General features: G+C 38.8%; 2 protein-coding genes across 2 annotated transcripts in view; one reads left to right on the forward strand and one right to left on the reverse strand.

Moving 5' to 3' along the window:
- CASP6 (caspase 6) overlaps positions 1–24358 on the reverse strand; it is a 1203724-nt gene that overhangs the window by 659631 nt on the left and 519735 nt on the right. The window lies entirely within an intron of this gene.
- Positions 1–24358, forward strand: part of PLA2G12A (phospholipase A2 group XIIA) — a 260856-nt gene that overhangs the window by 207886 nt on the left and 28612 nt on the right. The window contains exon 3 of the mRNA XM_044062126.1: positions 734–899. Within this exon, the coding sequence (XP_043918061.1) occupies positions 734–899 (166 nt within the window). The remainder of the gene's footprint in view (positions 1–733; positions 900–24358) is intronic.

Here is a 24358-nt window from a genome sequence, read left to right on the forward strand (position 1 = left end):
AAATAGTAATTGCAGAGGCCCTGATAGATCATGTTTCATGCTGTTTCGAAGGTATCCTGGGATATTGTCTGGGCCCATTGATGCAGTGTTCTTGGTCTTAGAGAAAACATTAAGGACCTGTTCCCTAGTGATAGTAGGGGCAGTTGTATTTGATAATATTTCCTAAGGGAAGGTTGAGAGGGATAGAGTGGTAAAGTTGGGGCTGAATTTATCAGCCAAGAGGTTTGCTATATCTTCTGGCTCAGTATAGGTGGCTGCATTTACAATAATCTCTGCACACAATTGTGTGTTGCCTTTGAGTTTGCGGATATATCTAAAGAATGCTTTGTGGTTGTCCTTGACCTAGGAGGCTAAACTTACCTCAAATTTGGCTTTGGTAGACTTTATCTGTCCTCTGAGTTGTTTGTTTAGTTTGATGAGAGTGTTTTTATCCTGCTGGGTGCTGCAGCTCCTAATTTTTGCAGTGATTTTCGTCCTCCTTTTATACAGCATATTGATTTTGTGATTCCACCAGGATGGCTTGTTTTTTGAGTTAGTTCTGTACTTCTTCCTGATGGGTACTGCTGCTTCTATGCAGCTAGTAACATGCTTGTACAGGGTTTCTTTGAACTGTTCTGTACTTATTAAAACACTGCTTGCTATGGTTTGTTATTTTACAGACAGTATGTGAACATTGATTGATATGATTGTAAAATACAAATTATATAAAACTAAATATGTATCTTGCTTGCAGTTTGACATTGGTATTCCTTCCATGACAAAGTGTTGCAATCAGCATGATCGGTGCTACGATACCTGTGGAAGCATTAAGCATGACTGTGATGAGATGTTCCAGAACTGTCTGTCCAAGATTTGCAGAGATGTACAGAAGACATTGGGAATATCACAGACCGTACAAGGTAATGTTTTAGAAATACAGGGATATTATGTAAATAATTTAAAGGGATTATTAGCAGTAATTCCTTTGTCTAGATTTTTCATCTTCAGACATCACATGTGTTTATAGCTTGAATGTCTATATACAAAATATAGTCATAAGGTTTGCTGTTAATTTTACAATAATAAACAGTTTATTGTATTTAATTAATGTTATAGTCAAGGAGTTAATCAGTCAGTAGATTTATTAAAGCACTTCTAGACACTAAGTCAAAAATATTTGAATCACATAATTAACTTTGCGTTTCCTTTACAGTTATCATAAGCAGTAAATGTAAAGCTTCCTTGTGGAAGTATAATTCATAAACAAAAGATTCCAATCTGAGGTTGTTTTTCTTGGAAATGCAGAATGCTTAACATGATATACAAGCAGATTATTTGTCTTTTTAGGGAGGGACACTGTAATGGTTAATAATAACATTTGGTTTTACCCCACTAACAGTAAATGGTAACACTTGGGTTTACCTTACCCTTTGCACTGTTCATAACAAGCCAGAGTTTCATCGGTCTGTATTAGAATGCCGAAACCTCACTTATGCAAATCCCAAAAGGCCGACGCATACACAGCGAACCGCAAGAACACCAAACGTCCTTCAGCACAGAATTCAAAATATCGAATTGCCATAGTTGTCCGGGTCTATATTAGAATGCCGAAACCTCACTTACGTGAATCCCAAAAGGCCGACACATAAACAGCGAACCGCATGAGCACCGAAGATCCTTAAGCGCAAAATTCAAAATACCGAATCACCATAGTTGCCCACACCATGTTTAGTGAGGTAAAATGTCAGTAGGAGATTCCTTTATCCGGTATAGCTCAGTAACGTAAATGTGCAATAGTTACTGACCTTAGGGTTAGGGTGCGGGTTAAGGTAAGTGCATATATAGTAATATATTCATATTTATTTTGTTTGGGTAGGCAGTACGTAGCAGGTGGTGGAGTTTGCCAGCTATGGCAATTCGATATTTTGAATTTCGCACTTAAGGGCGTTCGGTGTTCTTGCGGTTCGCTGTGTATGTGTCGGCCTTTCGGGATTCGCTTAAGTGAGGTTTCGGCATTCTGATATAGACCCTGTTGGCCAACTCCACCGCCCGCTACGTACTGCCTACCCAAACAAAATAAATATGAATGTATTACTATATATGCACTTACCTTAACCCACACCCTAACCCTAATGTCAGTAACTATTGAACATTGACGTTAGGGAGCTATACCGGATAAGGGAATCTCCTACTGATGTTTTACCTCACTAAAAATGGTGTGGACAACTATGGCAATTCGGTATTTTGAATTTCGCACTTAAGGACGTTTGGTTTTCATGCTGTTCGCTGTTTATGTGTCGGCCTTTTGGAATTCGCGTAAGTGAGGTTTCGTCATTCTAATATAGACCCGTTTCATCACCTGTAGTCCCATCCCTGTTAAAGCTAGGCTAATTTTGCACCAGCATTCCATGAAACCCTTGGTATATAATACACTCATACAGTGGATATAAAAGGTTTACACACCCCTGTTAAAATGCCAGGTATCTGTGATATAAAAAAATGAGACCACAATAAATAATTTCAAAACTTTTCCTACCTTTAATGTGACCTATAACCTGTACAATTCAATTGAAAAACAAATCTGTTGGGGGAAAAAATATAAAAAATAAAAAAAACGTGTGCGGACCCTTAAATTAATACTTTGTTGAGGCACCTTTTGATTTAATTACAGCATTCAGTCTTCTTGGGTAAGAGTATGTCAGCATAGCACATCTTGACTTGGAAATATTTGCCCACTCTTCCTTGCAAAAGCGCTCCAAATATGTCAGATTGCTAGGACATCTCTTGTGCACAGCCCTCTTTCTTCAAGTCACTCCACAGATTCTCTATTGGATTTCGGTCTGGGTTCTGGCTGGGCCATTCCAAAAACTTTAATTTTATTCTGGTGAAGGCATTGTTTTGCTAATTTGGATGTATGCTTGGGGTCATTGTCGTGTTGAAAGGTGAAATTCCTCTTCGTCTCCAGCTTTCTAGCAGACGCCTGAAGGTTTTGGGCCAAAAGTGACTGGTGTTTGGAACTGTTCATAATTCACTCCACCTTGGCTAAAGCCCCAGTTCCAGCTGAAGAAAAGCAACCCCAAAGCATTATACTGCCACCACCATGCTTCACCGTGGGGATGATGTTGTTGATGCAAAGTGTTGTTTTTGCGCCAAATGTACCTTTTGGAATTTTGGGCAAAATGTTCAACCTTGGTCTCATCAGACCATAACACATTTTCCCACATGATTTTGGGAGACTTGATGTATTGTTTTGCAAATTTTAGCCAGGCTCAGATGTTTTTCTGTGTAAGAAAAAGCTTCCGTCTTGCAACCCTACCCCATAGCCCAGACATATGAAGAGTACGGGAGAATGTTGTCACATGTAGTACACCACCAGTACTTGCCAGAAATTCCTGCAGTTCCTTCAGTGTTGCTGTAGGTCTCTTGGCAGCCTCCCTGACAAGTTTTCGTCTGGTCATGTCATCAATTTTGGAGGAACATCCAGTTCTTTGCAACATCATTGTTGTCCCGTATTTTCTCCACTTTTTGATGACTGTCTTCACTGTGTTCCATGATATAGCCAATGCTGTGGAAATTTTTTTTGTACCCTTCTCCTGACTGATACCTTTCAACAATAAGATCCCTTTGATGCTTTGTAAGCTCTCTGCAAACCATGGCTTTTGTTGTAGCAGGCAACTGAGTTGTTGTGTCTTTCGGCTTTTCCCGGTTAGGGGTCGCCACAGCGGAACTCCGGTCCACTAATGATTTGTAGTTGATTTTTACGCGCCGAGTTACCAGCCCTGACGCACAACCTTCAACGAAGGTACGCCCATTCGCGCATGTCTCCACGCAGAAGACACTCTAGCCGAGAATCGAACCGGACAGCGTCTTACTGTGAGACGACAACGCTGCCGCAGCACTACCACTGCAACTGAGTAAATGTCAGAAAAATCCTACTAGGACAGCTGAACTTTATTTGGGCTTATAGTCTTTTTAATTGATGGCAGGAGTGTACCCAAGAAGACTGAATGTTGTAATTAAATCAAAAGGTGCTTCAACAAAGTGTTAGTTTAAGGGTGTGCACGCTTATGCAACCAGATTATTATATATTTTTTATTTTTTTTTATATTTTTCCCCTAACAGATTTGTTTGTTTTTCAATTGAATTGTACAGGTTATAGGTCACATTATAGGTGGGAAAAGTTTTGAAATGAGTTATTGTGGTCTCTCTTTTTTTTTTTTTTTATATCACAAAAATCTGACATTTTAACAGGGGTGTGTAAACTTTTTATAGCCACTGTATGTATCCATCCCTGCTGGGACCCCCTTCAGTTCTCAATGCTGTTAGTGTTCTAAGTAGGAAAATAATTTTGTCCGAGTACTGGGTCGTGCTCATTGAATATCTGTTGTTTTTCTTTTGAGACCTTCAGTTTAACCTCAGTAAAAGAACGGACATGTGCACAGTGCTGACTATACTTGGATGATGAATACTGTGAAAACCACATAACAGAAGTACTAACAATTATTTATTTGATTTTTTTTTTTTTTTTGTAAAAAGGAAGAAACTTGTCATTCACCTATTTGTTATTGAGGAAGTAAATTGTATGGTAGAAGAGGGATATTTTGAGGGAGAACAAGTGTCAACTTGGGAGTTTAGTCGCAATGATATTTCACACTTGTCACTCACAGAGATGAAAAAGGTGCTGAGACTGGGTATGACTGATTTAAGAGACTCAAGACACCTAGGTATGGAATATGATGGGGAATGCTTGACGTTGCCACTGTTGATGATGCAGAGTACTTGCAAGGCTAACAGGAGGTAATGGACCAGATTAGTCATCAAGTGACTTAGATTCAGGAGAGGGCTACAGCGATAGCTGAAAGACTTGATCAGATTAAAACTCATCTTAATAGATTAGAAGTTAAAGCATGGAAGAATAATTTTAAGTTATATTATAAGGAAGAAGAGACATTATTTTTTGGACTATGTGAAAGGTGAAAATACAGACTGGTCTGGTTTTACTAAAGACACCTTGGATGTTGCATCAGCAAGGTGCCTGTCACTCCCAAAGGGTGAAAAAGGTCAGGTATAGAATACCTAGGCCAGTACTGGCTTGAGGTTTGACTTGTCATGAGAGACAGCAAGTGTTGATTGTGCAAACTGAATAGAGAGTAAGTGAGGCAGGGAGAATGATGTCTCTGGAACAAGATTACACGTAGGTGGCTTTAGAGAGCCACTCTGTATTTGCTGATGCAGTGAGACAGTGTAAATGTAAATGACTGAGATTGAAGCTGTTACTTCCTGCAACACATAAGGTATTTTGGAATAGAAAAGTATTGGAGTTTGACAATGTGGATGAAGACGTTGTGAAAATAAAGGAGTTACCAGTGAGACTGGCACAGTTAAAAATAGGACAAATGGGAATGGACATGAATGAGGTTATTCTGAGGAAATGATAGAATAGAGGGCAGAAAAGACTAATTCAAAAGGAAATATTAACCTGTTTGCAACAGTGAGTCATGGTACAAAGTTGCATGGCTAGACAGACAAGTATGACCTTATCTGGTTGGTCAAAGGAAGTAAAAGATTACAAATTCTGATATGATAAGTAAGACTGGAAAACAGAAACTAAATGTTGGCAGTTCCTAGTTGGTGTCAGATTGTTTTTGCTGTTTTGTTTATTAAAATGTATTATACAATGACTGGCCATTAGCATTCAAAAAATGGCATTGGTCAGCCCAACAATTGTAAATCCAAGCATATACCAATGGAAAAAGGTCAGGCCAGCCGGACTTCCTTTCATTGGTACACACTGTAACTTTTACATTTTTTTAAACAAAAATAAATAAATACAATTAGAAATCCAGACATTCCGGACATACGAGAGAGACAGGACAGAGGACAGAAAAAATACTAGGAAAATCAGGTGCGTTATTCAAAACTAAAGAAATTTACCAGATTTTCCTTGTATTTTCTCCATTCTGTCTCTCTCCTACCCCTAAAGCCTTTTTTGCTTTTTCTTTAAAAAACAGGGGAACAATGGAGAGCTTCCATTTTGCATCACTTCCTTTCCAAAGTAGTGATCTACTGGGTAAGCATGAGATTGCAAGTCCCATACACATGTGCAGTACATCACATTAAAAACAACAGGATATGCAGCAGAAGCAGAAAAACACCCTGGCACCATTATACGAAAACATTATTCAAGAAAAATAAGTCATTTTTTTCTTAAATAATGCCATTATATAAAAGCAGTAACCAACTCCATGGTGTGGTATATTGAAGATTTACCCATAGTTGGCTTTATTTAATCACTCAGGCTTCGCCCTTATGATTAAACCACACCAGCCATGGATAAATCTTCAATATACCACACCAACATCATCGATTATTGCTATATCATAAAACTGAGCACTTCTCCCTGATTTGGGGAGGGGGCTGAAATGAAAATGTACAAACTGTGACATAGTCATGATTCAACAGTAAAGGGGCAGATGATTCCTGCTGACAAGCAGCAAATTCTGTTTCAAACTTTATTTTTTATTTATTTATTTTTTGAATGTGCCATAAAGGCAAAACTTTTATTTATTTCCCCTTATATGTTTTTTTCCAAAACTGGCATTATTCTGGTTTGACATTTGAAGTTAGAGTATAGCCACAGACTAATGGTTTCATAGGAATTTAATATTATCCCCCCATTTAGACATACTAGTATCTGGAAAGGGGTGTCAATATATGTGTATATTGCATTGTGCTATATTTTGTGATACAAAGTATAGACTCACTGAAAACTTCAAAGATTTGCCGCATATTTATCTGATAAAACCCACCACTGAACATCCCTATAGGACTTAAATTGGCTACAACTTCCAAATCAGCTAACCTGCTCTGCTCATCTCACTATGGCTCACAACCTTATATACAAGCCAGATAGCTGCCACTCTTAAAAAACATATTATTACCATACAGCAACAACAGAACACTACACTCCAATAACAAATCTCTTCTCCCTGTAACTAAGTCAGAAACTCCACCCGAAATTTACTGTATTCTCACTATGTCTTAAAACTGTGGAACTCCATCCCATTAAAATATAAGCTTACAGAAAACAATAAATGCTTTAAAATTCTGCTAAAACAGCTTCTGCAGGGCACTTGGCCGTACACTTGCTCTATACCCAGATAATTTTCCAATCTAGAAGAAAGTAGAAGCTGCGGTACTTCTGACAGAACATTAGATGCTGTGTACTAAATTCCCATATGGTGATTATTACACTTTCCCTTCTGTCTACCACTATAAACATTCACTTGATTATATTTCTTAACTACCTACTCCTCTTTAATCCTTATTCTCCGTCATTGTACCACTACTTACTCATTTAACTGGTTATATCCCTTAACTACCTACTCCTCCTTAATCCTCATTCTCCATCATTGTACCACTACTTACTAATTTAACTGGTTATATCCCTCAACTACCTAGTCCTACTTAATCCTCATTCTCCATCATTGTACCACTACTACTTAATTTAACTGGTTATATCCCTTAACTACCTACTTCTACTTAATCCTCATTCTCCATCATTGTACCACTACTATTTAATTTAACTGGTTATATCCCTTAACTACCTACTCCTACTTAATCCTCGTTCTCTATCATTGTACCACTACTATTTAATTTAACTGGTTATATCCCTTAACTACCTACTCCTACATAATCCTCATTCTCCATCATTGTACCACTACTATTTAATTTAACTGGTTATATCCCTTAACTACCTACTCCTACTTAATCCTCATTCTCCATCATTGTACCACTACTATTTAATTTAACTGGTTATATCCCTTAACTACCTACACCTACATAATCCTCATTCTCCATCATTGTACCACTACTATTTAATTTAACTGGTTATATCCCTTAACTACCTACTCCTACATAATCCTTATTTTCCCTCATCGTACCAGCACTTATAACTACCTACTCCTACTTGATCCTCATTCTTGCTCATCGTACCAGTACTTACTAATTTAACTGGTTATATCCCTTAACTACCTACTCTTACTTAATTCTCATTCTCTATCATCATACCATGACTTGATAATTTCAACCCAAATGTCAGTCTTTTGTTTTTCCCTGTTTTTATATTTTTGTCTGCTACAACCTTAGACAAATGCACAGGTAGTTTCTTATTTTCTCCTCCTCTGTAGTCACAAATTGAATGATACAAGGTTAGCATTAATCATCTGTTACAGCTAACTATGTATGCAAAAATGTATATGTAACCAAGATGAAAATATTGTATACAGTGCGGAAAAATAAAATGTACTGTATACTGCCTATATATGTGAATATAGGAGATTTTCAAGACAGGTTTCTTGTTTGTCACAAGTAGAATTTAGGATATCTTATCAGAGAGGACGTAATTTACAAGATTTTTTGGTTCATAGTAAATATGTTAGACCAAAAGAGCCTATGAAGAGAAATATAAAGAAATTAGGGATGAGTCTCTGTGGTAAATGTTCTATTTGTCAATATATAGTGCCCACATTTGACAAGATTAATGGAAAAAAATTTGAAACACAAGATTGCTTCTCCTGTATGACAAAGGGAATAATTTATGCAATCAAGTGTTCTTGTAATTATTTTTATATAGGTGAAAGTAAAAGAAGTCTGAGTGAAAGGACAAAAGAACATGTTAGGGATATAAAACATAATAAAATAATAAGCCCCATAGCACATCATTTTAACACAGTACATAAGGGCAATATTGAAAGTTTGGAAGTAACAGTTTTGGAACATATTTTGTTATATTTTACTGGTGATGATTTATTGAAACATTTATTAAGGAAAAAGGAATCAATTTTCATTAAATGTAACATCATGCAGCCTTGTGGGCTAAATAAAGAATGTCATTGGCAGAGTTTTATTTAACTTTGAATTTTGTTTTAAGAAATATGCATTCTGCTTTAAATGTTTTAAATGACTTAATTGATTGACTAATTGAAGTAGAGTATTGTATAAATAGGCATGCTGTGAGTTTGTATTTTACTCTGTAAAGGCTGTTACGGCCAAGGCGCTAGGAGATTTTATGGTGAAACGTTCATTGTTCTTTTTGCTGTGGAATACGCTTTGGAATTAAACAGATTTCTTATTCAAGAAGAAGGTGTTACTGCTTCTTCAGACGTGGTATACATAGGAGATTTTCTGCCTGGGCCTCTACTGAAAAAGGGGTATGTGTCCCATTTGGATTTTCCCAGTCAACAAAGATAGCTAGATAATTAATTAATTAATTAATTAATTACTTAGTTAAATAAATAAATATAAAGTCTAGAGGAGATTGAATATTAGGAACCAAGAATTTAAGGATCTCCTCAGTGGTCGCCTTAAACAATCCTCTCAGTGTAAATACATTGATGTCCTCAGCTGACCACCTTCACTCCCCACCTTTGCCACCTCCTTTTGTCCCTCCTCTCTCCCGTCTCATACCCCATAAGTTCACTTCTAATTGTCATCCCTCTGCTTTCTCTGGCCTTTCAGTAATGTTACCTTAGTCATATCAACTGATCTACTCTACTGTCCTTCCCCCCTTTTTTTCTTCTCCCCCTTCTCTCCCTGGAGAATGGTGTGCAAGCTAAACCTTCATTATTGCATTTCTACAGCCTTAGAAACTCAGTGACATAAACTCATCATCTCTTTTGAATTTATTATTGTTTGTCATCTGTCAGAATGCTTAAAAACAACTGCCTTGTTAATTTAATTTTTGCACAACTATTTTCCATTTAATTTGTTTGCAGTAACTGTCCTTCTTGATTCTGGGTTTGTATCAACTGTGAACAACTGTTGTACATTTTATTTTGAAACAGCTGTCTCTTTTGTACACTTGGGCCAAGTCATAGCTGAAAAGGGTCTTTTGACCAGTGTACCTATGTGGTTAACAAATGTAAAAATAAAATAAACCAGTATTTTTAATTTAGGTTAACGTCCTGCTCTTAGTGGATGATAACAGATATCTTTCTATTCATATGTTGCAGTGTTCATAACATGAGGGAGTCCACTGCAGGCTGTCCCGAATGTCCGGCCAGTATACAAAAGTCTAAAGCTACTGTAAGGTACATGTGATGTCATACATAGGATCCCTTCCAACGTCTGTCATAAAATGACGTTGGGTATATAGCAAACGTCAGCACGTGCCATCCTCAGAACTGAATACACCAGGAAGAACACTAGAGGCCCGAGATAAACTGATAAAACACACATCCAGGAAACAAACAAGCAAGCATCGGGGGAAGGTGGGAGGGATAGAATACTGCAACATATAGAAGAGAAGAACATCTATGGTTATGGTACGATTTTACACAACTATATGGTTATGGTAAGATTTTACACAACAATTCTGTGTCCTTTTCATGTGTTGCTGTATTCATAATGTGAGGGAGAATACCAAAGCTCATGCAGAAGAAAGAGTGGGAGGAGGGGCAGTAGCACTCTCTACAAACCCATGAAGAATAGCCCTGGCAAAACCAGCTCTAGCACTAGATATACCCTCCAACTTGTAATGTTTTGTGAAAGTAAAGACAGAAGACCAAGTGGCTGCTTCTAAGATAGAAGAAGTATCCAGACCTTTGAAAAAAGCACCTGAATAAGACACAGCTCTAATGGAATGAGCTTTAAATGGAGAAGCAAGGGGTTTTCCATGAGCAACTAGCCTTAGAGATCCAGGAGGAGATTGTCTGCTTGGAAACAGGTCTGCCAAGAGCCCTGGGATGGTAGGAAACAAAGAAATTGTCAGATTTCCTAAAGGACTTGGTTTTATCCAAATAAAACCAGTTATCTATGCATATCCAGGGTGTGTAAGATCCTCTCACTAGAAGACTGTGGAGAGGCAAAGAAAGTGGGCAGGTTAATGGATTAAGTGACAACTCATTCACCACCTTAGGCATGAAGGAGGTATTAGTGTTTAGGGAAACCCTATCCTTGTGAAAAACAGTAAAAGGAGAAGAAGCCATAAAGGTCTGAAGGTTTGAAACCCTTCTGGCTGAAGTGATAGCCAAAAGAATTGAAATTACTGAAATACAAGATACATTTCTCTAATTCATAGTACTGTACTGCAAGTTAATGATGGCTGCTAAGAAATGTTTAAATTAATCAACTGTATTTCATGGGTCTTTATTTGTAAACTATGTAATATCGCCAGGAGTCTAAGGCCAATGTTTTAATTTTTCATCCACCTCTGGTAAGTAGGATTTAAAGATTGCCTGTGAGAGTAGGATACAAAGCTGAAAATGAAAGCCTGTAAGCAGAAATATATAAAATAGAGAAATTTAAATTAATCATTGGTGAAGTGGGCTGCTAAGAGTTGGAGAGTATGCGACTGAAGTGTAAATTGCAATAGAGTAATAGAAGAATTTAATGATTTTGTGATATGAGAGGTAATATGGAAACATATATGTATATCAATGTGCTGATGGTCTTTTGACAGCTGACTGGTGGTGTTAAAAAGAGTAATATGTAGAAAGGAAACTATATTAGCTTTCTATAAGAAGTGTATGTAAACATTGTATTTTAGTACTTTGTAGGACACGAAAAAGATGTAAAATAATTTTATGGAATTGTACAGCAAGGCACCCTTTTCTTCCGATTGGGAAGTTGCTGGGAATGGGAGGAAAGAATGTCTGGCAGTTGGCTCATAGCCCTAATCCTCTACACTATTAATGAGATGTTTGCTGTGATTGAGGGATTGATTTCCTTAGCCTCCATTTGCTTATTGTGTGACTTGAGTAAGTCACTTAACCAGGTAGTTCCCTCAGATTGAGCCTGAAAAAAGGTTCAGGTGGATCATCACTCTAAAAAGAACATGGTCGAACAGGGTCATATTGCTGGCTGGAATGAAGAATTAAAAGAAGATGGTGTTTCCAGGGATGGTCACAAGAAGTAAAATGTGTGAGTGGCAGTGCTTCATGAATAATCAAACGGGTGTTAACTAAATTACTAAGACAAAGATGAAATAAGGTTATGGGTCTGAGGGAATCTTGGGTTAGGATATTAACAGACACCTGCAACTTAGTAGTTAAAGAGAAAGGGGAAAATGAATATCAGAGAAAGATGAGTGCTTAAAGGAAGGCATACTCTGGGTAAGCTTGAGCAAGGTTTATACTGCATATTGTCACAAGGTGCTGTTACAGGTAAAGCCTGTCTGTTTCGATGGATGAAGATATACGAAGAAGGTAGAAATGAAGTACCACAAAGGGTAAGGTGATATGTAAATACAACAAACAGTTAAACAGATGTGATTGATATTAAAGTAAATTGGACAGAGAGGTGCATTTAATTAAAGAATGTGATATCCAGTTTCCTTTTGTTTATAGAAGGCAAATTATAAGACAAATGTAATTAAGAGTTGACAAGGTGCTATGAATAATGGCAGAACTAGGCTGAAAGGTGTCACTTGGTTAAAATGGCAGTGTGAATTAGTTTGCCTTGGGAATAGTATTGCCACATTGGGTTGTTAGTGGAACATTTGTATATACTTGTACATTTGTTATCTTATTGTTGTGATTCTGTGACAGCAATAAAACTGTTAACAAAAAACAAAAAGATGAAAGAACATGACTGTGCTAGAGGGATTGCCAGTTTTCAGTACATCAGGTAAGTATGCTTTATAACTGCATTTTCTTTTAACTCCTTCATTGAATTTTATTGTTTACTTACTGGCTTTGTTGATGGGGAAGTCTTACTAATGTGCATGAATTTTAAGATGTGCTGGATTGGTAGACAAGCTTAGAGCAAGTAGGTACAGAGGGTGGTTACCGTTAGGATAAGAAGAATGGCAGCTGCAGTGCTGATTTAGTGAAAGATGTTTATGTACAGTAATTTTAAAGGGGTTTGCGTTAGTGATGTTCCTGAGAAGGAGAATGTTTCAGCATGTGGACACCGTAATACAGTTTGAATCATCATACCACTTGTCAGAATGCAGGGGTTTAATGATGAACTTAAGTAGAATGTGGGGGATTTTACCCTCGTAAGAACGAATTAAGGGAGTAACATTTTTGGGGTAGTGTAATACTGCCTGGATAACTGACGAGGGTGTCTAGGTGAGTTTGTTTTCAAGCTTAAGCTATATATTAGATTTTAGGACTGTACAGGGTGAGTATTGGATGGGTGCTGCAGGTAAAACGTGAAGGAGAGTGGTATTCAGGTTTAAGTCTGTTATTTAGTGACAAAGGAATATTAATAAAAGGAGATGAGCAATATAAGAGAGTAGGTATGATGAAAACAGAGAAAGTTTTAAGTATACCTTGTAGATTTAAGCAGTTTTTGATAGAATAGAAAGAATTTATGGTTTCATTTGCAGACCACTCTTTTATTGTAATGATCAGATTTTAAGTAGCGGGTCAGAGAGGACCCCTGACAGTTTGAAGTAAGGTGATAACTCAAGATATGTTTTATTGTTATTGGTAACTTGAAGATCTGAGGCTTTGGAGGGAGGGTTTTGAAGACCAGGGTGAAAGAGTTATTTTGTTTTTTGTTGTTAAAATTTAGGCTGGAGTTGCAACTTCCTCTCCAGCAGTACCCTCAAAAGGACCATACGTAGTACCTCATTACACCTCTGTCTCCAATGTGTCTACTATGCATTTGCATAATTTTATACAAACAAAAAAAATTTATTGTTGACCTATTGAACTATATCAATGTAAAATTGATACTTAGCTTCTTTTTAATGCAACTTTAACTTTATGCATGTAACCCAACATATGTGAATCTTTTTGCTATAACTGCTATTATATCAATATTGTTTAAAATTATACTTGTTTAAAATGTACTACTGGAGCTTTTCTCCTCGGGTCTCCACTGAAAATGGGCCACAAGCCCAGTTGGACAAACCCAGTTAACAAATGTCAATAAATAAATAAATAAATCAATATTCTTCCTCTGAACACTATTTCAGTATTATTAACTGTTAGGATATCCTGCCAGGGATAGCTGTACATCCAGATGGGATACCAAAGCCTAGGCAACTTCCTCTCCAGCAGTACATCAAATTTTTGACCAAAGTAGTGTGGGCGCAAATTACTTCAAAACTTTCTCGCTGTCAGCCTGAACGCCAAACTTGTGTATCTTCGTCAGTCTGTCAGACGTGTGACTGTTGCAAGCTCCACTCGCCTTCTATAGATAATTATCTGCACATTGGAAACTTCTTCCTCTTATTTTTTAACAAAAAGTTAACCTTTTTTATGTCAACTAAGAGGGAAAAATGCAGTTGTGGGAGGCAAATGTCTTACATGGAGAGCCACACTAAATGTATTTTTTGCCTAGGGGCAGTTATGACTGTATAAATTGTTCTTATTGCCAGTCCTTCATACTGAAGTTCCTTAGGAGCCTCTTGTCTTCCCCTTAAGGTTTATTTTGAAAATCAAAGACTCAAACTAGCTCGCCCATGTCAAAATGGTGACAGACTGTTCTCACTCACTGAGGTGTCCCACAAAAGCTGAAAAAGAAGTTTAAAAAAACTAAATCTGACACATTAGCTGCTTGGTTGGACCTAGATGTCTCTGCTGCCTTCTGTTGAGTCCTAAGACCATCTTGATGCTTCAGCTACTCACTTTGCTGTGACTCTGCTAGAAGCCAACATGGCAAGACCCCTTAGCATGTTCAAACAGACAGATCAGAAGTCTGCCCCCACTGAGAAGGGGGAACCAAGGCTGATTATTTTGGTGGTAACTGACAGTAGTTGTCTTCCTCTCAGACAACAATCAGAGGAATGCTATCAGGTCCCACCAAGGCTGATTATTTTGGTGGGACCTGACAGTATTCCTGTGATTCTTGTCCGATAGGAAGTACTAGGTTGTTGCTTCGCTGTATGCAAGTCCCACTTCTGAGTAAGAAAAAGCAGAACACAAAGCATACTTCTCTTCCCAAACCGTGAGGGATTTTCAGGAATGGTATGAGTTTTCTCATGGACTGTACAAAGCTGTGGTATCTTTGAAGCCACTGTAGCTCTTTTCTTATGAGAGAAAGAGAGAGAGTCTTCCTTTGTGGGAGAAGAGCCAGATTTAGATGGAGATTCTGTGGCTTACTCTTCTCAGTTGCATTCTCCTGTGGGGTATGAGTCTGAGGAAGAGGATGCTGTGTTCCCTGACTCCCCTTTGGTGGAGATTTCCTTTGGGAATACAGTACATTAGATAACACAGTGTGTTCGTTTGGAAGGCAAACAGGTATCAGATAGTAAAACAATGAGTAAAAGGTCACACAAGAAAACCAATTGGTTAAAAACACAAAAAGAAAAATGTAGCAGAGCTAGGCATTCCACTTTGTGATTCCTTAAACATCTTGTATCAGTGGCAACATGGGATATATGCAAATTACCCTTTAAGGATATCAGGTGTTTCAGCTAAATGGCAATTCTGAATGTCCATGAGTTTTTCTTTTACTTTTAAGTCTGTTTATGGACAATTTCAGGCCAATAAAGCCAAAGCCCTCTAGCTGTGGACATGCATGTTTCTGTCTTCTTATGGCATCATCAGCTATTTAACTTCTACAGAAATTAAATTTGTCAGCTTTTAACTATACAGAATCATCTAGATGTATAGTATATATATTGTAACATTGGGTAACATAGTTTGTTCTTTCAACTTATTTTGTATAGTATTTCTAATGTGATTTGTACTGCATTGGATTTTACTGTATTCTTTATTGTACTGTAAGTGGAGCTTTTCTCCCTGGGCCTGTGCGGAAAATGGGTTCTGTAGACCCAGTCAGACCACCCCAGTAAACAAATGTCAAATAAATAAATAAATCAGCACAGCATAAGAGGAATGTTTGACTTTTGGAAACACATGGTTGTCATACCCAACTGATATCCATAAACATAAGGGTGTCTCTTTCTTGGCCCAGTTGTCTGGCTCATATGTTGAAGTTTATCCTAGCTAATAGTGAAAGTATGAGGAATGTTTTGGCAGCAGTGTCTTCCTGTGAGGAGGATCTGCTTTCTGTGATTTGTTTTCTGCTGTTTCCCAAGCCACTACTCACTGTTTAAAATGTACCTTTGACTTGGTGGATACCACTTCCAGGGCTGCTACCACTGGAACTGTTTTACGAAGGTTTGCCAGGCTGTGTTTACAGAGCCTTCCAGGGGATGTCAAGAATGAAATTTTGAATTCTTCCTGGGTTAGATAAGTAGTTTTTGGACTTTCTGTTGCAGATGTCATCAAAAAGTGTGATAAGGAGAGGAAAGCCGATTCAATGAATCTCTCAATATTTTCAGTCCTCTTTCTCGAAGTATTGCAAGGGACTTTTTCCATCTCACTTTACTAAAAAGCAAAATAAACAGTCCTGGCAAAATGCTGGTAAGCAAATGGTGGGGTTGTCTAAAAAAAAAAAAGAGAGAGAGAGATCAGCAACCCCTTAACTCAGAATGACTATATGAGGGACGTTGTCCGACCCCATCCTGGCAGTCCTATAATTCTGCTAGAAAGTCTGAACTTCTGCCTCTGTTTGGCAGCAGTTTATTACAGACAGATGGGATCTGAATGTGTTCCATCAAGGCTACAGATGGCAGTGGGAGGTATTCCTTCTTCTGAGGGGATTCCTACTCATCTGACAGATCAAACTCTTCTCTTTCCTCCTGTCCTGCGGCACATGCTGTTTCAGGGTGTAATAGACCTGTTCCTCCTTCTCTTGTAGGAAAAGGATTTTTTTCAGGAATGTTTCTGGTGCCAAAGAAAGAAGATTCTTGGAGACCAATCCCGGATCTTCCCTTTCTAAACCAGTTTCTGATAGTGCCCAAGTTTAAAATCCTGTCACTTCACAACTTATTGCCCCTTCTTTCGCATTTTGAGTTAGTTACTCTAGGTTTAAATGCATATTGTGGCCTCCCTATTCACCCAGATTTCAGACATTTCTTAAGGTTTTGTGTCTGGATCACGTTATCTGTTCTCTGCTTTACCCTTTGGGCAATCCTGTGCTCCAATAGTGTTCACAAAGTGTCTAGCTCCTGTGATAGCCCACTGCAGACTGCAGGGTATCCACATATTTTTCTTATGCAGATTACTAGCTTATCTTTGCAGAGCCTTTTTCTAAGTGTCAGGAATCTCTGTTGGGTAAGAGATTCCCTACATAGGCTGGGATTAAAAGAGAACTATAGCTTTTGCTTTTTCTGGTGCCTTTTTAAAAATCTAGATTCCAGATCTGTTTTAGAGGCTGCTGCTTGTTTTTTTGTACAAACCGTTACCAAGCATTACAAAATTGATTCCATTTTGTAGGGACAAAGCTGGATTTGTCATGTCCATCGTACAAGGAATCTTGGATTCTTGCTCCATTCCTCATTCCTGTTCTCTCTGGACACTTATAAAGCTTTGGGACTTTTCCTGGTGGTTAGTAGTACTACAACAGTGATCATAGGTAGGATACAGTACAGTTGTGCAAGAACATACCATACTAGTAAATACCCAGCTGATCACTGTTGAAGTATTGCATCCCTCCCTCCCACCTTTCCTGTTTTCTTCTTTTTTTCTGTTTAAATCAAGGTGATATCCTTTTCTTTCTCTTCTTTTTGTTGATGTGTGCTTCAGTGACAGAGGCACATGGGATATATGCAAATGCATGCGCTTCTGTCACAGGAGGTTTGGGAGGTCACTCATTGGAAGTTCTAGCTTGGCTGGAGTTTTCATTTAGTTTTACTGATTGTTTTTTTCAGTGTGACTTTCTCACTTTGTTTTAATTTGTTAGTTGGGATATCTTGCAGTCACCCTAAGATAATGGACATCAGCTGGGTATAACAACCCTGTGTTTCTTATGCTTAGTCAAACACTCTGCTTGTGCTGTGCTGATGAGGTCATAACAAGGCCGAAATATGCATATCCATAGCTAGTGGGGTTTGACTTTATTGGCCTGAAATTGTCCATTAAAACGACTTCAAACGTAAAAGTCATGGGCAATCAGAATTGCCATATAGCTGAAACACCTGATGTTCATAAGGATCATTTGCATATATCCCATGTGCCTCTATTACAGGAGGTTTGGGAGGTCACTCATTGGAAGTTCTAGCTTGGCTGGAGTTTTCATTTAGTTTTTACTGATTGTTTTTTCAGTGTGACTTTCTCACTTTGTTTTAATTTGTTAGTTGGGATATCTTGCAGTCACCCTAAGATAATGGACATGCCTCTGGAAGTTCTAGCTTGGCTGGGTTTTCATTTAGTTTTCAGTGTGACCTTCTCACTCTTTGTTTTAAAGTATTAAGGATGTTGGAATTAAAGAAGTCAGCTGCTGAGTCAATGTTTAGTGAGCACTGGGGTTGTCAATTAGATCCAAGATATGTGAAGAATGTGCCTAGATTAAATTGTGCATGCTTTGACACTGTATGTAAAGCTGGGTTGAAGGTAGTTTGAAGTTTTATGCAGCATTAAATATAGTAGTGATCACGTATTGAGTCTGATGGGAGCTCCTGCAGTGAAGAGGTTGCTAGATTTAATATTGAGATCCAGTCTAGGATACTTTATTTCCCATTGGCCTTATCCAATATTATAGTGAGTTCTACAGGTTGAGTTAGACCATGTAGCTGGGTTTGAGATTAGTTGTGGGACCAGCCTATAATGAAAAACATTAGTTCATGAGATGTTAGTTACTGGCTGTGAGAAGATAAGCTTAGTGATTTTTGGTGCACTGTGTGGCTATAGTGATCATCATCATCGTCATCAACAACCCCCCTTGTCCTATTTACTACATGGGATCGGGGTATTGTGTCAGTTGTTGCCACCTCTGTATATTCAATGACAGTCTCCTGCCTTCTTCGACACTTGTACCTTCTACCTGTCTGTCCCAGATCTTCTTTACCAGATTGTCTTCTGCTTCCTGCACATGTGCCCAAACCACTGTAATCTGTTCTCTTTAACTTTTTCTGCAATCGGAGCTTATTTGGCTTCTGCTCTTATGTGCTCTTTTCTTTGTCTGTCCTACAGTGTGCATCCTACCACCCATATCAGGCACTTTATCTCCATCACCTTTAATTCCTTATCTGCTCTGCCTTTACTGCCCAGGTTTCTGTAGCATACAGTAGTACTACTTGTACCACTGTTTTGTACACCTTACATTTCAGCTTTTTTGGTATTCTGCTGTCATAGACTACACCTGACACTCTGTGCCATTTGGCTGCAGCTCCTCTGATTCTAGCTTTGACCTCCTCATTCAGACATCCCTTCTCCTCAACCACCCCTCCCAGATACCTGAGACTGTTAACCTTTTCCACTGTTTTCCCTTCTATCTCAGTTCTCAGCTTCTTCTGATTTCTCCAGTTTGCTGCCATTATCACTGTCTTATCTGTACTCATATTCAAGCCATGTGCCTTCAGTTTTGCACTCCATTCCCCTATTCTTTGCTGAAGTTCTAGCTCAGTCTGCCTGTAATGCCACATCATCTGCATACAGCAACTTTGATGATTTGTCCCCTCTAACCTGTTTGCTAATGTAGTCCAGCACCAGTATGAACAACAGTGGGTACAGAAGTGAACCCTGATGCACACACACTCCCACTAGGTACCCCTCTGTGAGACCAAAAACTGTTCGTACTTGAGTCATTGTGTGCTTGGACATAGCTTGCACTAACTCTACCAATGTTTCTGGGACTTTGAACCATCACATCACTGCTCAGATCAGCTTTCTTGGGACCTTATCATATGGTTTCTCCAAGTCTAGCAATGCCCATTTGGAGTCATTCCTTATCTCTAGCTTCTTCTCAACTGCCTGTCTCACTGTAAACATTGGGTCAGTAGTGCTGCATCCTGATCTGAATCCAAACTGTTAATTTCCCATCTTACCTTCTACTGCTGTGCGTATTTATTTGTCACTCACCTTCTCCAGAACTTTCATATAGTGTGATAGGGGTTTGATACCTCATATTGCCCACAGCTGTGGATGTCCCCTTGTTCTTGAACACTGGCGCTAGTGTACTTTATTCTCCAGTCAGCTGGGATACTCCTTTCTCTCCATACTGCTATGAGTACCCTCAGGAGCCATCTCTCCTTTATCTCACTAAACATCTTTATCATATCTGCTGTGACCTCATATGAGCCTGTTGCTTTCCCTGACTTCATTTTCCTTAGTACTCTTCTTACTGTTTGTAAGATGGGCTCCTCCTCCTCCTTTCAGCATAGGCTGTGTTTGGGGCAGTACAGCTTCTGTGGGGTTTTCTTCATTCAGAAGCTGATGGAAGTACTCCTTCCATTTGCCTTTGATGTCCTGTGGACTGGTGAGCAGGTTGTTGCTGGCATCCCTTAAGAAGGGTGCCTGGCTGTCTTCTTTATCTTTCCGTTCTTGCCTTTGCAGTCTGATAGAGTTTCTCTGTGTCATCTACTGACTCACTTTTCAGAAGCTGGTAGAGTGCCTCTGATGCTTTATTTGTATGGTGAAGATAGTGACAGCCTGTGATAATTTGTTTGGCAGGGTTAAGTGAGATTATGAGTGACTCTGTGGAGGTGATCATCAGTAAGTGTGGCATGGTGGAGCAGTTGGGTGCATTGTTTGCAATTACAGCAACACTGCCTGTCTGATTTAAAAAATATCATAACCTTGTCAACTGTTTTCTGATTGAAATATGTGCAGTAATAGCCTTGTCGCTGAGATTCCAGGTGTGTATAAATTGTAGTGGACAGTCAAGTATGGAGCTGGGGATGTTTATTGCAGAGATTTCTGGAATTAATATGTTTGACTTTAAGGGATCATGGGCAGGTCTGATGTGGTTAGAGGGAAAGAGTTCCTATGTGAGGGCTGGTTTGATTAGATATCTCCCAAACATGTAGGGAGAGTTTGAGGTGTGATGTTAGTGAGTGTAGCAAGAGGAAGTGTTTAAGAGTAATGGATTTCAGGAGTTGTGACAGTATTTAAATTAGTGGAACATTTTTATGTAGTTTGGTAGGGTCACTATGTGCAGAGTTTTGAAGTGGGTAAGCACTGCTGACAGTAACACAATGTTTTTTGTGGCTTTATTAGGATATTATTGTTACAGGACAGGGAATAATGCAAGACTGAGTTAGAAAGGTGGTGGTATAGAGTAGTTAAAGTAATCATGATGAAACAACAAGGATCTGTTGGTATTTTTGTCAGACGTTTGTGATGCTAACTTGTCCAGGAACCAGTCAAAGTTCAAGAGGGTAAGATAAAATAAATATGACACCTTCCCTTGATTTATATTGTAAAGATGAATATTTTATGATTCAGCTTCATTCTTGTACCTGTCAGGACTCTTACAAGAAAAATTCTTCATCTGTCTTTGTAGTCCACCACGATTGTTTCATGGATGTCTTAAATTTCTAGGTGAATTTTTCAAATAAGCTCAAACAAGTGTACATTAAAATTGCAAAATATGCTTAGTGATGGCCCCTACAAAACTCATCACAGTAAAGTACTTCATAGGATTAATTGGCTAGAGATAAAACACCTTTTAATATTTAACCAGTTAAAAACACACACAAAATTGTGTATGAACCTAAAAGATGCCCACCCGTCTCTAACTTCCAAAGTATGCCCCTCGCAGAGACCTACGATCTCAGATCCAAAACTTCCTAGAAGTTGTCAAATCAACCACTTTGGTGAGTCTGTATACTCTGTTTATGTAGCCCTGCTATGGAGTTCCATTCCCTCAGACCTTAAGACAGAGTACATGAAACATTTCTGTACCATCTAAAAACCTGCTTAACTTCCACTTGGACACTGTAGCTGAACTTCAGCTCTGTCCATCCAATCTCCAACTCACTTCCCATGCTTGTTTCTTCCTCTTTTCTTCTACCTCCTTTAACCACTGTACTGTTTACATTCTTAATTTTGTATTTAACTGTTGCCATATACTGTCAGTAAATTTATTTATTATTTAATTTGTTGACTACCTTCTCACCCCAGAACACATTCAGTAAGCACAGTCTTGAGCACTTCCACTAAACCAGCATATGCAGCGGTTGTTAAGAGAAGACTGCATAAGTCTCCCAGGCTAAAGACTAAGAAATCTCAGATGTTAGTTCACACGATATGCCTATGTTACCCTTCGCACCCACAGCCATTACATAATCTCTAAGAGTCACAAGGGTGCAGGCCCCAAGCCGTTGGACCCACTGAGACTGCACCTTACCATGGTAGTGCTTTAGTAATAGGTGACTATGTTGTGTGGCATACCAACACCACTCTCACCAAGCTGGATAAGAATATGGTGATGACTGTCTTTCGGTATCCAGGATGTCACAAGGGCTCTTAAATCCTTCCTTCCTGACAAAAATGAATATGACGTGATAGTGGTCCACATGAGGGTGATGACCTTAGACACTATACTCAGACAGACATGCAGAAGGATGTGATTGAGCTTGATATGCATGTGTCTGAGGCAGGAAATACACTGGTCACCCAGAGTGATACTGAGATTCAAGGACAAGATAATTGGCTGTAATAATTAGCTATGTGGCCGGTGTCATTCTAGGTGGATCCAGTATGTGTCAGCTTAGGAAGAGATGGCTGTTAATCCTTCCTGCCTTGTCAGGGATGGTCTGCAGTTTTCTTACCAAGCCTTTCCCATGCTGGATAAAGCCTTTGCTGCCTCCATAGTGCCTGTTTTAGGCAAAATCTATTTGATGTACATTCCAATCTAGTCAGTTCTAATTTGGAGCACATTAACATGTCTCTGCTCAGTGCCAGGAGTCTTAACAGAAAAGGCCTGAAATTGAGGCTCTTTTGCAACTAGAACAGGGTGACTAAGTTGCTTGCCAGATGTTAGGATCTGTGATGTCACAACGGTCATAAAGTCAATCAATTCAGACAGGTATAACTATGACCTAGTGGTGGCCTACATGGGAATGAATGAATTGAGGTGTTCCAACCAGAGAGACATGCAGAGAAACATGATGGAACTTACCACAATTGTGTTAGCGGCAGGAAAGACACTGGTCTTGAGTAATATCTTGTTTTCACCAAGAATGATGCCTAAATACAAAGACAAGATAACTGGCAGTTGGCTAAGGGAACTCATGTCAGCCTGCGATGAATGGTAATGGGTAACATTTCCTGTTTCACCAGGCAAGTCGTTCATCTGACATACCAGGGCATCCACATTTCGGATAAAGCCTTTGCTGCTCCCTTAGTGCCTTTTTTTTAGACAGAGTTCCTCTACTGGACATTCCTACATAGAAAATTCAGTTTCTAATTTGGATAACATCAAGGTGGCACTATTTTGTGCTAGGAGTCTAAATAGAAGGATGCCAAAATTTGAGGCCCTCATACAACTTAAACATGTTCATTTTTGTATAGTTGCTGAGACATGCTATCAATGCAATGACAGCATTCCCTCTGTATCAGAGTTTAATGCCTATCATGTTTTCAGTCCTTTGGGTATTTGTACCACAAAACAGTTATCTTCTCTGTCAGGCTTAGTGATATCTCCCCACCACAAAATGAAACCATCTTCATGGACTTCTCCGTGGCAAACCTAATTCAGTTTGTAGAAGACAACTGCAAAATTCCCAGCAGTCCCTTGCACATGGAGTAAACTGAGAGGGCTGCCACATTCACCTTCCAAATTTTACCAGCCTCTAAATAGCTGCATAACAAAGCCTTTTCCCATCTGCCTTAAGTATAATGGCAAATGCAGGAATAACTTCTGTGGTGAATTCCTGTATTAGCAGCCTGTACAACAAAAGAAGCAAAGTAATGAGAGGTAAGAAGTCCTTATCCTCCTACCTCAAGACCAAACTGTAACATACCAGTAAAGAACGTAAGAGCACTGTTAGAAGATAAAAGCAGATTATGACCTTAAGACCGCTACAGATACCAAACACACCTACAGACCTTACTTCAGTTATAACAGGAACTCAAGGAATAATATTCGACAATGCACTTAGGTCTTCCATAATAATAGCACGTATTCCAATCCCAATGATACAGCCAATGTATTAGCAGACAGATTTAGTGCTAACTTTACCCTACCTTCCTACATTGATGTGCCTAGTGTTCCTGAAAGTGTATATATTCATCATTCCCACTGCTGCAGTGGCCTTTACACTATTTCCAGGATGAATAAGTGGATTTTTCCCTCTGAATTGAATTCATGCTGTAATGTGTTACAAGTGGCTATACTCCAGTCTACACCAATCCCTCCTATATTGCTAGCCATGGAGGATGAATTTAATGCTGCCTGTAATAATTCTGACTCCCAACCTTCAGTCCCCAGAAGGCAGACAGACTTTATAAAGTATCTCAAACTAACAAATGTTTGTTTCTTTCCTCCTCTTATTTCAGACCCAACAGTTATTTCTAACTCCTCATCACCTGACTGTTGGGTAGTACCATTCCTTCACCTGTGGACCACCTAGAATAAGTACTGCACAGATTTAGTAAGCAAATTTTCTCTTCTTCCATTCTGGTTTACAGAA

The sequence above is a fragment of the Protopterus annectens genome, chromosome 2.part1 (genome assembly GCF_019279795.1).
Source record: "Protopterus annectens isolate FY-2018-M chromosome 2.part1, PAN1.0, whole genome shotgun sequence".
NCBI classification, from domain to species: Eukaryota; Metazoa; Chordata; order Ceratodontiformes; family Protopteridae; genus Protopterus; species Protopterus annectens.